The sequence below is a fragment of the Gambusia affinis genome, linkage group LG06 (genome assembly GCF_019740435.1).
Source record: "Gambusia affinis linkage group LG06, SWU_Gaff_1.0, whole genome shotgun sequence".
NCBI classification, from domain to species: domain Eukaryota; kingdom Metazoa; phylum Chordata; class Actinopteri; order Cyprinodontiformes; family Poeciliidae; genus Gambusia; species Gambusia affinis.
In genome coordinates, this window is record NC_057873.1 from 20,882,384 (window position 1) to 20,895,834 (window position 13,451).

Sequence of the window (13,451 nt, forward strand, 5' to 3'; positions counted from 1 at the left end):
ACAATGAGGAATAAAAAGAGGTTCAGTGGCTGACCCAAGGCTTATTTGAGGACAAACTAGAACCAAAGCAGCAAATTCTGACTGAAAAGCAATCATTATAACTCCAGAAATACAGCTCTGGTAAAATTATCATTCTAAATATAACATGTAAAGTCAAAACTATTTATTTAAGAGAGAATATAACAGGACACCATGACCATTAAATTTTAAAACCACTGCTGTGCAGTACCCCTGTCTTTGTTTTGCTTTGCTTGTTTGTGGTAACAACAACTTACATGACATTATCTTCTTCCTGCTTGTCTCCCTATTAGGAAATAAAATTAGTTTAGGTGCCTGAAAACCCAATTACTGGTCGAGATAGAACCTATCCGATGTGTCATTGCACGTCTGTGTAAAAAGGTTGAGGCAAAATCATTGATTTAAGTGGCTCTGATTGGACAAAGGTGGGAAAGTCAGTGTATTGTTTATTTCCTGAAGCTGATCCAGCAGCTTTGGTATGAGGAAAAAGAAAAGACGGGTTTCAAAAGATTGGTCTAACAAAAAATGTTGTTAGACCAATCGCACAGTGACACAGCAGTGCATTTCACAGAAACGTGTCATCAGATGACAAAAAACCGCAGATAGAAACTGGTTTGGCTCCAGTCTTTAGGTGACATAGCTCAGCAGGAGAATGGGAACAGTGAGTCATACCATGTGGCTCTAAGCTAAGCTTATGCCTCTGCATTTTACACCCTCATGCCCCACACAGAAACAACCACACACAACTCTCCCAAAACAACTAAAATAGTTGTTTTAATATACAACTAAAGTTAAGTTATATGCATTATGAAGAATTTCTAGTACCATAAATAGATTTAAAAGATGTCAAGACAGTGACATTTATTTATACAGCTTACATCAACATGTCTGCTCATGCCTTAACTGATCTGGCAAACTTTGATCTAGGTCTTCTCAATATTTTTTAAAGTCAGATACATATGTACTCTAGGTTAGTACAAAGTTGAATAAAATTTATATGTAAAAGCCACAAATTTGCAGCATCCCAATTAGGTGATATTTCATAACAGCACGTAATATGAAGTAAACATAGTAAAATAAAATTAATTTACTTGCTATTTGTACCCAAATGTAAGTTTTTAATTAAGACATATCTCTGGAATGAATTGAATGTGTTTATTTTTGTTTATCAGTAACTGCATAGGGTATCCACTGTCTGGGTATTACAAAAGCACAGACAACAACAATATATGCTTTGGTATTTGTAATTTAATTATAATTGACATGATTACCATGACTTTTCCCATTGTATTTGGCCACAACAGACAACAATGCATTTTAATTAAAACAGCAAATTAAACAAATATTGTTAATCTAATGTATAGATTTCTGATTGCTGGGCTGTTGGACCAGTTTTTCTCTGGTTCCCTGCCTGATTTGATGTTGTTATGTTCAGCAGCATTTAAATCCTGGTGGTCCAGTGTTGTCCAGAAAACAAGGTATGTCATAACAACCATTACTGAGTACTTTGCTACAAAACCTGTTCTGATTAGCAGAGAGGGCATGCACTTCAATTTGGATGGAGCAACCAGGGTCACCACCATTCAAGACCCTACATAGAAATTAGTACTAAACCTTTTTTATTATTATTTTTCCAAAAGCACAAGCTGTCCCAAAACAAGATGCCACTATAGACAGCGAGTCACATCACCATAATCCACAATGGCCACTAACTCGTTCATTACACATACTCTTTTTGATGGTCTTGACAAAATGCAGTGACAGCACCATATACAAATTACAAAATTTAGCTACAATTTACATTATTTAGCTACAAAACAGGCTTTTGTATTTAGCTTTTGTAGCTAAATAATGGGGAGTGAACAGGACCTGCAATTGGTACAAGATTAATCACATTTAAGATATGAAATGGGGCTGCACAGTGGTGCAGTTGATAGCACTGTTGCCTTGCAGCAAGAAGGTCCTGGGTTCGATTCCTGCATGGAGTTTGCATGTTCTCCCTGTGCATGCGTGGGTTCTCTCCGGGTTCTCCGTCTTCCTCCCACAGTCCAAAAGCATGACTGTCAGGTTAAATGGTCTCTCTAAATTCTCCCCAGGTTTGAGTGCGGTTATTTGTCCCGTCTGTCTCTGTGTTTCCCTGCGACAGACTGGCGACCTGTGCCGGATGTACCCTGCCTCTCGGTTAGCTGGAGATAGACACCAGCACTCCTCCCAAGGGTGTACAGAAAATAGGTGGATGGATGAAGACATCTCCATCCGTCTCTGTCGTGTCTTTGGGCAATACACTCCACTCCACCTACCATATCTGCTGGTGTTGGTCAGAAGGGCCAATGGTGCAATTAAGTGACATTTTTTCTTTGCATGTCCTAATAACACTCTATATAAGTTTGATGTCATTTCATTAATACGGAAAAATTTAAACAAATGTTCGGCTGAAGTCTGAAACTATGTGGCTTCTCTATTGATCAAGGTTATGGGAAATGTTTTATAATGTTGCATTTAATGTGATAACCAACACTTTGGTTTGAGACAAAATGTCTTGTATATAACACAAATGTATTAAGGGATTACAAATGGGGCAGAGAATCAATATTCAATTACTTTTCTACCAAAACAGTATAAAGAGGCTTAATGATTTCATGTTATTTTGTTTTTTGTTCTTTTGGTCTCAATCATTCAAAACTGCGTAATCAACCAACCTGAAAGAACCTAAATTACATGGAGGTCAAAGAGGTGGGAAAGATTATTTTCTTCTGTAATGTCATGTTTAACACATCACTGTTACTTGGCAAAATCTTATCCCAGTTTATGTCTATTTATAGTCATGTAGTTAGTTTGAACTCTCAGATCTCCAGACATTTGAATCTTGCAGTTGCAGGATAAGCCCTGTGAAAGCACAGTGTAGGTCACTGATGCTCCTGAATGCAGGCATTTCATTTCATTTTAATAAGATGTCAGTCTGGTAACTGAGCATGGCGCAAGCTGTGTAGCACTCCCATTGCTATGTTGGAATTGTCTTATAATTATCTTTTCCTATCATTAGCCACACAGTGGATTTTTTTTAAAATAAAAATACTGTCATTTTTGATTTAGCCAGATTTTTGAATGAACATTTTGTCTCCATGTAATGAGGGTGTGTAGAAGTTCTTACAGCCTCTCTCCTTTAGTTTTGTTTTCTTCTCCCAGTGACAAGAATAATGATACCCACATTTAAACTCACTGTCATGTTTCATTGTACCGTTGATGTCAGTTTTCACAAGTCTGAAAGCAATTTTCTTAAATTTACATACATGCTTTGGGAACAGTGGCAGTGCCATTTTAGACAGTGCTGGGTTTTTTTTGTGGGTTTTTTTGGCTTGTCATTTGCATCGAGATAACATGATTGTTTGACAAATGTAATAAAAATAGGTTTCTCATGTAACCAAAACAACATTTGTGTATGAAATCCACCTATACTGGATGTTTGTAATATGACTGACCACTGAGGCACCTTCTGATGCTCAGCAAACAAAACAAACAGACAAAACAAACGCTCCCCCACAACATGTGGTGTTGTTCACAGGCTTCATTGTGGCCTCATGTTTATTGGTTATATAAATATGATCTGCTGGAGAGCCAACTAGTTTTATCAAGTGCTTATAAAGAAAAAAACAGAGTACTTTGTGAAAAGCCAATTGTGAAACCAGGCCTATTTAGTTGCCTGAGCAAAATCTCAGTCGGCCTCAATTATATATTTATATATTTGTAGTTGGATGTTGGACAAGCAAAATGTTAAAAGTCTTTAAATGTCTACTTCTAATCCACTTTTAAAAACTATTCTTGTCATAACAAAAACGACAAAACTTATCAAAAACCTTCAACATCCTGGTACAAAATGTCACACCAAAGTCCCAATGACCGGGTCAACAATACTGCACTGTGGTCAATTATCAAAAACCTTTCTTTGCTGTAATTTACAATTCACATTCATTTTTCAGCAGCTCCACGATTTCCCATTTTTCACACCTCTGGGCTACATTCAGTGCTGTGGATCCAGAAGAGTCCATCAGTGTCTTATCTGCTCCATTTAGCAGCAGAGCTTTAACAATGGGCATGCAGCCATGTTGGCAAGCTAAGTGTAAAGGTGTTGCCTTTCCTGAGTTTAATGCATTGACATCTGCCTGATGTGATATTAAGTGGAGGACACATGGAAAGCACAGACTGGCACAGGCGAGGTGCAGGGGTGTCCATCCGTCACTTTCCTCTTTGACGTTTGGGTCAGCTTTTGCTGCCAGAAGCTTCACCACTACCTCCGATTCACTCTGGTGGCAGGCCAGGTGCAGTGGAGTCCAGCCATTCTGGCCTTTTGCATTCACTGAACCACCCTTATTCTCCAGAAGGACCACTATAGCCTCATGTCCTCTTAGGGCTGCCAGGTGCATGGGAGTCCACTCTTGATCGGTCTTGCAGTTCGGGTTGGCCCCGTTGGAAAGCAGCTGCCTGCAAATGCCTGTATGACCCTTCAGAGCAGCCAGATGAAGTGGTGTGTATCTCCTGATGTCTGGAATGTCAGTTTTGACCTCCTTAGTCAACAGGAGTCTGACTATGCGGTTATGGCCTTGCTCAGCTGCCAGATGGAGAGCAGTGGAGAAAGAATAGTCCATAGCGTTCGGATCCACACCACTACCAATGAGAAGTTTGGCGATGTTGACATGCCCGTAGGAGCATGCAATGTGGAGCGGTGTTCTACCTTCCTCCTCCACCTGATTTACAATGGCGTCCTCTGACATCCGCGAAAGCAGCAGGCGCACAACTGTCTCATGGCCATTCTGGCACGCCAGGTGGAGAGGCAACCAACCGGCTTTTTCTCGCACATCGGCCGCAGCTCCTTTTTCCAGTAGGAGACGGATGGTTCTGTCATCCCCATTCTGTGCTGCAAAATGCAGCGGCGTCCACTGGTCTTTGTCCCCTTGCGTTGTAGATGCTCCATGATCCAGCAGTAAACAGGTGATGTCATAAAACCTGTGCAAAAAGATAGAATTTGACACCATTATCTTCTGCTTAACATCACTCCGAATAGAATAGAAAAAAATTGCCACATCAAGGCCACGCATTTGTATTTAACCAATCGTGTGTAGAAGGTCAACATTTATCTTAGTATCATCCTTCTCAAAAAGAATATGAGAAAGTCAGTGGGACAAAAAAAGACAATTCCTACAACACAAAAAATGAAACAAGCAGGATTAGTGATGTGGAATTTGCTGCTGGATAATTTAGTTAAGCTTAAAATTATTCATGTTCCTGGCAGGTTAAAATCTAAATTGATACACAGTCAACCAAGAATTTTATTTCTGCTAGAAAATGAGACCAACATCTTTCAGAGATATTAAAACACTGCATGCAGTTATGACAAAAAAAAAATGTAAATGGCATGTTGAAAATTACTGGTACTCTTTACAACGAACATCTTTATATTGTTACTGGACTCAAACCTTTCTTTCTAAGCTTTTTCAGCATTATGCACCCACACACAATGCGCTGCACTATAGGGCCCAAAGGTTTTGATGTTTTCCGGGAGCAACAATGGACAACATTGAATATAATATGAAACTGCTAGTGTTTTATGAAAATATAAGATCTAAAAGGTCTATTTTACATATTGTCCCTCTTTTAAGAGGTGCCTCGGTTGGTTCATCTTCAAAATTTTATCAAGAAGAATCACATTATGTACACATCACATGTGTACACATAGACATGTAACTGTGTGTATGGGCACAAATGCTCAAAAAAGTACCAGTTCGGGTCAGAAAATGCAATGCGTTAACAGTCATGCCTTAGTTTTATACCTTATTGCGACTAAAATAAGATTAAAATAGTGTGGTTGTCATTTTCTGCCCAAATACACCCGTATCTCTGACAGATTGCATTTGATCCACAGTATGCCATAATTGGTCTGTGTTCTAAATAGGACCTCCACTGACACACGTCATTATCAATTTTAATTTTCTACACAGCATGCACTGAGAGAATCTTCTCTGTGAGCATGCCTCCGTAAAAGCACAAACAGATAAGCTGGCCAGTGTTTTATCTCCTGAATGCTTGACCCGGCTGGTTGTGTTTATCTGAACCACTGACTCACAGCAGATTTTTCACATATTTCTGTCTTCTTAAACTGGCACTTAGAAAAGTATTTGTATCCCTGCATAGGACTCCCCACCCTGTTGAATGATAATTTTTCTACCCCAACAATCCCTCCTTTCACACCTTTTAAAAGTGAAAATCAGTTTTGTCTGACATTTCCCTTTGTGTTTCTATTGGTCATTTTGTTTCAGTAAGAATCTCTTCTACTGCTCATATCTGAATAAGAGCAGCATTATTCTTCTCTCCAAGCTCCAAAGAGAACAAAATGTGTATCCCATGAAAAGTTCATCGGTGTTCTTCACAAAATGTTAATATATTCAAGCTCCAACATCAACAACTCTGCCTTGCTCCACTCGAAGAACACTTTGTGCCCAGATTTTCATACAGACCTTTGCAAAACAGCGATGATAAGGGGAGTGTAACCTCTGGCAGTTGTACAGTTCACTTCAGCACCCAGACTCAGGACATGCTTGACACTTTCTGCATCACCGCTGGCTACCGTGAAGTGAAGCAGGCTCTTTTGGCCCGAATACTGCATGTACACGTCATCTCCTTTCACAGACTGCCTGAAACTGCTAAAGTCCTTTTTGGCCAGCATAGAGAGAATGCTGTTCTTGCCGTGGTGGTCATCTGTAAAAGGAAAACAAAGGACAGAAATGCTGATCACTCCATAGTAAAATTAAATTGCGAGGGTTTTTTTTTTTCTTTATTAAAGAGAACTTTTCTGTTGTTGTTACATAAGTGCAGGCTTTGAAATGCTACAGGACAGGTCTCAAACGCCAGTCCTCAAGGGCCGCTGTCCTGCAGTTTTTAGATGTGCCACTGGTACAAAAAACGCTGGAATGAAGTGGCTTAATTACCTCATTCTTGTGTAGATCAGTTCTCCAGAGCCTTGCTAATGACCTAATTATTCTGTTCAGGTGTGGAGCACCAGAGGCACATCTAAAAGTTGCAGAACACCATGAGGAATGGAGTTTGACACCCCTTAGAGGCTTTTGCTAGCTAAAACTCTATCAAAGCTCCAGCATTGTAACTTTCTGAATAAAATATTCTACCGGGATAAGAGATGCAGGTATAATACCACAGTTGAAGAGTTAGTAAACAGCCAAAATCCAGTTGTGTCCCAGTTGTGTATGTGAATCCACCTGGACTTACCTGAAAGTGTTTCAGACATCTCAAGTAAACTGACCTAAAGGGGGAAAGACAAATAAAAAAGAAATACCACAGATTATTGTATATTTGAGTTTATGCTTATCTCATTACAAAGCCAACTAATGTGTGGTTATAGTTTTAAAAAGCTTAACAGAGCCTGTACTTTTTTAAGGCATTCAGTTATTCACACTGGTAAATAACTGAAATAACTCAATAACCTAGAAACCAAGGGGGTGGTTTCTAGAGCTTAACTATGCACAAAGTCACTGTCTACATATACAGTGACTTTGCAAATTAAATGTTGCAATATTTTTATAGCAATCTACACTACATATAAAACAGCATGCAGGGCCAATTCTGTATGGTTATAGTTATATGACTAGATTCTCACAGCTGTGATCAGAGGACAGAAAACAGGACTGACAGCCATAGGTCAAGCAGGCATACATAAGAAAAAAGCAAAACAAAAGCTGAAATGAGAAAAGAGGAGAAATCACAAATAAAGCAGAGAACAGGTAATTAATAGCTACAGAGAAGTTTGAGATAAGCACAAGGCAACGCCAACAGAGGAAAATACATAAGAATACATTTGATGCAAAACTCAGTGAGTGCATCAGAGTGAACTAACTTTGTGTGCTGGCGAGAACATCCAGGGATACTTTGATTCCTGCTCAGGTTCGTCCTTCCTTTGACCTGTTATTGTTCCTGGGATCTTCAAGACTTCGTTCAGAGTCTCTGTTTTCCTCACAGTGTCTGCAAACAAAAAGCAGGAAACCACTAAGACTATATTAAAGACGAACATCATGTTGAACAAAAAAAAAATACTGTTGACAGCACAAAGGTGTTGACTGAATTGCAGCTCAAAAACCCAGTGGGATTGTCTAAAATTTGCTTTGATATGGAATGTTCATGCATGGCTTAGCACAAAATTCAGTCACAGATGTGGTAATACAAGCTGTGAAATGGCGGATAATTACAAATTGGCAGATGAGGGTTTTATAAATAAACATGACACTGATTTGTATTCACAAAAACAATTCCTGTATATACACCCATGTGCTTGTAAAAACCTTGTGGGAATGATTAAATCTAATTTTACCGGTGTAATTTTCCGTCACACTCATGAGAGGATTCACAAAAAAACTTTTTCTGTCTCAGTTTTCATATTGAGGTGAAGGGAAAGCACATACTGTTTTGATAAATGTACAAACTTGCAGGACCAGCACAAGAGAGGTGTCACCTTCTTATTTGTTGAAGCTTAACTGGCATAAATTGGATAAATGCATGTAAAACACAAGATCCTAAAACTGTTTTTTTTTAATCATTATTATTATATTTGATGTTGGAACCTGAGAATAGGGGCCTCATCTGGGGATTCTTGTCCCAGCACTGTTGCATGATGCAGATCAACTCGTCGCACTCCTCGGGCCTCTTCTCAGGAATCATCTCCAAACAGGGCCTCTTCCCTTTTGATACCTGCAGCAGCACCTTGGTCACACTGCACCCTGTGATGACAAGATATGTCTGTCAGTTCAATTCACCTTATCTGTTATACACAAAAGTACTTCTCAGAATATTTTACATCAATTGAAACTAATTGGACCAAGACACATGACACATGCAGCTGCAGAGACGTTCATAAGATTTTCATCTTCAGCAGTTAAATGTGCACGTCCTCATTGGATTAACTAAAGAAACTTAGTACAGGTTTTGTCTATTATCTTTGAATATTATTCATGCTGTAATTAAACTATTTCATAGCTTATGGTGTTGATTTCTGTCATTTTTGTCATTAATCAATAACTTTTCTTCTGCTGCCTGTAATATATGGATATTAATTTTGCATGGGTTTCCCCTAGACCTGTACACTTAAACTCAAATGTAGTAAAATTAAGTGTTTTTTTCTCTGTGTACAAGTTTTTTGGGGTATGTCTCTGTTGTTTTTGCATATCTAAAAACTCACAGTTTTGCACTTTCTTCTTTGCAACGGAGCTTAAGCTTAGTCAGATTGATCAGAGAGCCGTTTTCAGGTCCTGCCACAGATTATACATTGGACTTAAGTTTTGAACTGCAACACAAGGATTCACTTTAATCTTAAATATCTGATAATTGCCTGAACAAGATTCAGGTTAATGTGCAGTAATTTTCTCTAATCCTCAGCATGAAGAGCCACTATTTTCTCACCGGAGCTGTGACATTTTTACAGCTCCCCCAGAGTAAACAAAAACCTGTTGCCTGCTTCTCCTAAGTTGTGCTCTTCTTGCCCAGCCTGTCAGTATCACTAGATGCTTTGGCAATGTCATAGTAATGGGGGTTAAATACAAATGTGTGGCACAACTTTTAGATTCTTATCTGTAAAAGCATCAAAAAGGAGAGATCATGTTTAAATTGTCTTCTGTTGGCAAAATGATAAATAAAACTGACTTTCCATGAAGACATGGCATAGGACCGACTTAATTTCTTATACAGCAGTAAGATCTTTGAAGCCTCAGTGACTTTTACTTTAAGAAGCACATTTTGACCTTGTTAAATGTTACATGACTCTTCACCAAAGTAAGAGTAATAAATCTGTTTGATGTGGAGATGTGATTCATTTCAAATAATTAATTCCTACCTGTGTAGGGTTTCTGCTGTGTCAGTATCTCCCAAATCACTATCCCGAAGCTGCGGATCAAAGCAGGAAAAGGATTTTCAATAATAAATGTATAATTTTACATTATGTGCATTCAGGAAACTTTGTGACTTATGCTCTTTCACACAAGGGCACAGAGAACTTTTCCTGTCCTTCTTTCTGACATCCAATAAAATATTGAGGGAAAAAAAGGGGCAAGAGAGAGTGAGTCAGATGGGAGCAAAATGTCCAATGTCTCTATGGCTGGAAAACATCAGAAACATCCAGAATACAAACAAGAACAAGGTTATGCTGTGTGAATTTTGGATTGTGCACTGAATCAAACAAAATAAAATGCAGAGATTCTGGTTGTGGACATTGAAGACAGCTCATAGCAGGTCACCTGTAAACATCAAAAGCAGTTCCTGGTGAATCGGAGCATTCGGTGAAGACCTCAGGAGGAATGTAGTTTATGTTGCCTCTTGCTGTCAGGCGCTCCATGAACGTCGCCTTGCACATGCCATCCTCCCAGTGGACAAGACCAAAATCTGAAACCTTGGGCAAGAAGAGTTGAAATAACTCATCATCATACATCGCTAATGGATATTATCTGGAAAGGTGCTTCACTGACCTTGACATGAAGATGATCGTCCAGTAGGATGTTGGAAGTCTTGAGGTTAAGATGAAGCAGCGGAGGTTTCGCGCTGTGAAGGAAATTCATGGCCATAGAAATCTCATGGACCATCTGGAACTTCTTTTGCCACATGAAGTGGTGACTGACTAGGAGATTGTTTAGGGATCCATTACTCATGTACTCCATGACAACAGCTGTAGCTTCGCTGCACACGCCATAGATGGACAAAATGTACCTAAACTTCAACTTGGCTATGTTGGACAATACATCTTTTGTTTTCCTGTGAAGTAAAATCATAGATAAAAGAAAACAATGAGGAAAATATTTGTAGTTTTGACTTTATAAAGAATGTTAAAATATATAGAGTGTGGTCCAAAAGTCCACATCCTTTCAAATACAAAACAAGCTTGAAAGTCACTAACTCTGTGTTTTTATACTGCAGTATTGTTTTAAAAAAAATAAAGATCCGGATGCAGAAAGGTGGAATTAGATTCAGATTGATTTATTTGCCATATACTGGTAGACATAAGTAAACGATACAGGATGAAAAGAATCATGAGTTGGTTATTGCAAAGGTAATAAGTAACACTGACCTGAGTTATAATGGGGAATCAGTAGTATATAGGATACAGTCACATGGAGCAGCAACATATATGTTAAGTGTCCTCTGTGTGCCTTAGTGCAGTATTATTGTCAAGTCAAGAGTTCAGTAATCTGACAACTGAGTCTTTTTGTACTTGCTGTTTGGCTCCTGTTCTGACTACCAGAGAGTGACAGATGGAAAAATCTTTATAAAATCCTAAAAAAGTCCTCATAATATAAATTTATGTTTTGTCTGCTATCTATACAGGGTCAAACCAGACATATAGCATAAAAACAACTCATGTACACACCCATCATTGTTTGGTTAAAAGACCCTCAAAAACTGAACTTCTAACAAGTGTATGACCAAATTCTAGGTAGTAATTTAAGAACTTCTTTTTTAATTTAATTCATTGATTTAATTCAATTTGCTCTCTCCTTGGCCTCAGTTTGAGCTCTGGGACATAGCTCAAACTAAGCAAATGTAACATTTTGAAAAGTTTAACATCTACCAGATTCATCAACTCCAAAACCAGTATGTGTTTGGGAACTCTCAGTTTTGGCCACGTTTCAATGATCTGATGCAACCTGTCTCCCTCAGCGGAAGTTTAACTGGGTCTGATGTTAAAGAACAAGCCAGGAACCTTTAATTTGTATAATAAGCTGGAGGATTGTGGAACACCAAAGTCAATGAAATCAAATGTATGCACCCAGTTCCAAAATTTTCTTTTTAAAATCCTTGTTGTCCATATTGTGTGATCATTCCACCTGAATAAAAGAATAGTTCAATATGAAAAACCTTCCAGAGAGTTGAATGTATTTCATACCTGTAAAAGTTGTTGGCAGACAATGTTGCATCAAAGGTTTTCAGAGCACACTTTTCCCGCCAGAGCTTGACTTTGACTTGGTACACATGACCAAATCTACCTTCGGCCACCTTAGTCCATTCAGCCTCAAAGTCGTCCCTCTTGAAGTCCCTGAATTGTCCAGCTGATGTGTCACAGCAATCCATGAGTACAAGGATCCTCCGGCCACCGTTAAGAGTCCAGTCCTAAACTGAAACAGCTTTTGTCCTACAGATCCATCTCACCCAGCCGATCTGCGGGAACTTGTTGCTCATTCAGGTGAACAGGAAAGTTCACAGCATACGCAGAGTTTTGCCCTTTGTGGGCAGAGCTGAAGTGCAAAGCTGATTTGTGTTGTCATGTTGCTCAACCAGTTTTCCAACATTCATGGTTTCTTACGGAACAACTCTGTAATCTAAGCAATGCAATCTAAATTTATAATCTCTCCACTTTGATGGTAAGATAACATAAGCTTTGAATTTAACAACAACACAGTATCAATTATTCAGGCTGAAATTGTACCTACGCACATAGTGATTGAAGTCTATATTTACAGTGACTTAACACCCTAATGAACCGTCTATCTATCTCATTGTACTTTAACAAGACATTTATTTAATCCCAAATTTATTTAATCAGTGGAAGGACTCTGTGCTGTCTTTGAAATCAGGTTGATGACCGTTGGAAATCTTCCCTGACAGCTGAAAGTAATCCAAACTCATTTCAGGCTGGTCTCAAAATATATACGTTACTAAGACCTCAGTTTGTTTTCAAATCAAATTTACAGACTTCATACTGTATTTCATCCTACCATGACCTACACCTATCACTGGGACATAAGTGACATCTGTCTTTCTGTGTAACCTGTTCAGCAGGACTTTATTCTCCCAGTTTCCTGAACCCTGTGTTTTCCATTACCCTATAACACTTTGTTTGTGGACGTCTTTTCACAGATAGCTTTCTGTATTCTCTTCACTAATTGACCAATAACCTCAAAGGCAGTTGTTTTCTTTCAGAATAGAGAAACTATCAAAGGTTTCCTCAATTGGAGTGCATTCAAAATGACTGTTGTTATCACACAAGGTTGGGTAAGGAGAGGAAACTGTTGTATCGTAGCAGACATTTCTTTTTAAAACATTCTGGTGGAAGATGTGTTTTAATAAAGCAATTATTGATTACTTTTTAATTATGCATATCGACAATTAAATAATTCTGGGTATTTATTATTAAGAGTGTGTAGAATTTTTCACATTTAATGTAAAGTCTAATTTCTTAAAAGCACAGTTGGGCAATTTGCTTTAAGCCTCTGAGACAGAAAGAGAAAACGTTAGCCTTTGTGCCTCAAGGACTTTTACACTTACTGCCTGGTTGTTTTTCAATCTTAATGATTGTTTGTTTATTCTCTTAAGAAACTTGCTGTGCAACTAGGCAAAGCCTAGATTCTTTTATGGTAAATATATATATATATATATATATATATATATATATA

The 13,451-nt window shown here is 38.4% G+C and overlaps 1 protein-coding gene across 1 annotated transcript; it reads right to left on the minus strand.

Moving 5' to 3' along the window:
- Positions 1–3,195: 3,195 nt before the first annotated feature.
- Positions 3,196–12,253, minus strand: ankk1 (ankyrin repeat and kinase domain containing 1). Its single transcript, XM_044120608.1, has 9 exons — positions 11,945–12,253; positions 10,533–10,815; positions 10,305–10,456; positions 9,905–9,954; positions 8,640–8,795; positions 7,919–8,043; positions 7,294–7,327; positions 6,528–6,768; positions 3,196–5,019 (listed from the first exon to the last, which is right to left on the minus strand). Exons 1-9 carry the CDS (start codon positions 12,127–12,129, stop codon positions 3,972–3,974), a joined length of 2,274 nt encoding a protein of 757 aa, XP_043976543.1. The 5' UTR covers positions 12,130–12,253; the 3' UTR covers positions 3,196–3,971.
- Positions 12,254–13,451: the final 1,198 nt, after the last annotated feature.

Coding starts and splice junctions, on each gene's coding strand:
- ankk1 (XM_044120608.1), bottom strand. CDS start 12,129: ATGGATTGCTGTGACACATCAGCTGGACAATTCAGGGACTTCAAGAGG. Junction 9,955..10,304: donor ACTGCTTTTGATGTTTACAG/GTGACCTGCTAT, acceptor TTTGATCCGCAG/CTTCGGGATAGTGATTTGGG. Junction 7,328..7,918: donor TGTTCTCGCCAGCACACAAA/GTTAGTTCACTC, acceptor TTCCCCCTTTAG/GTCAGTTTACTTGAGATGTC.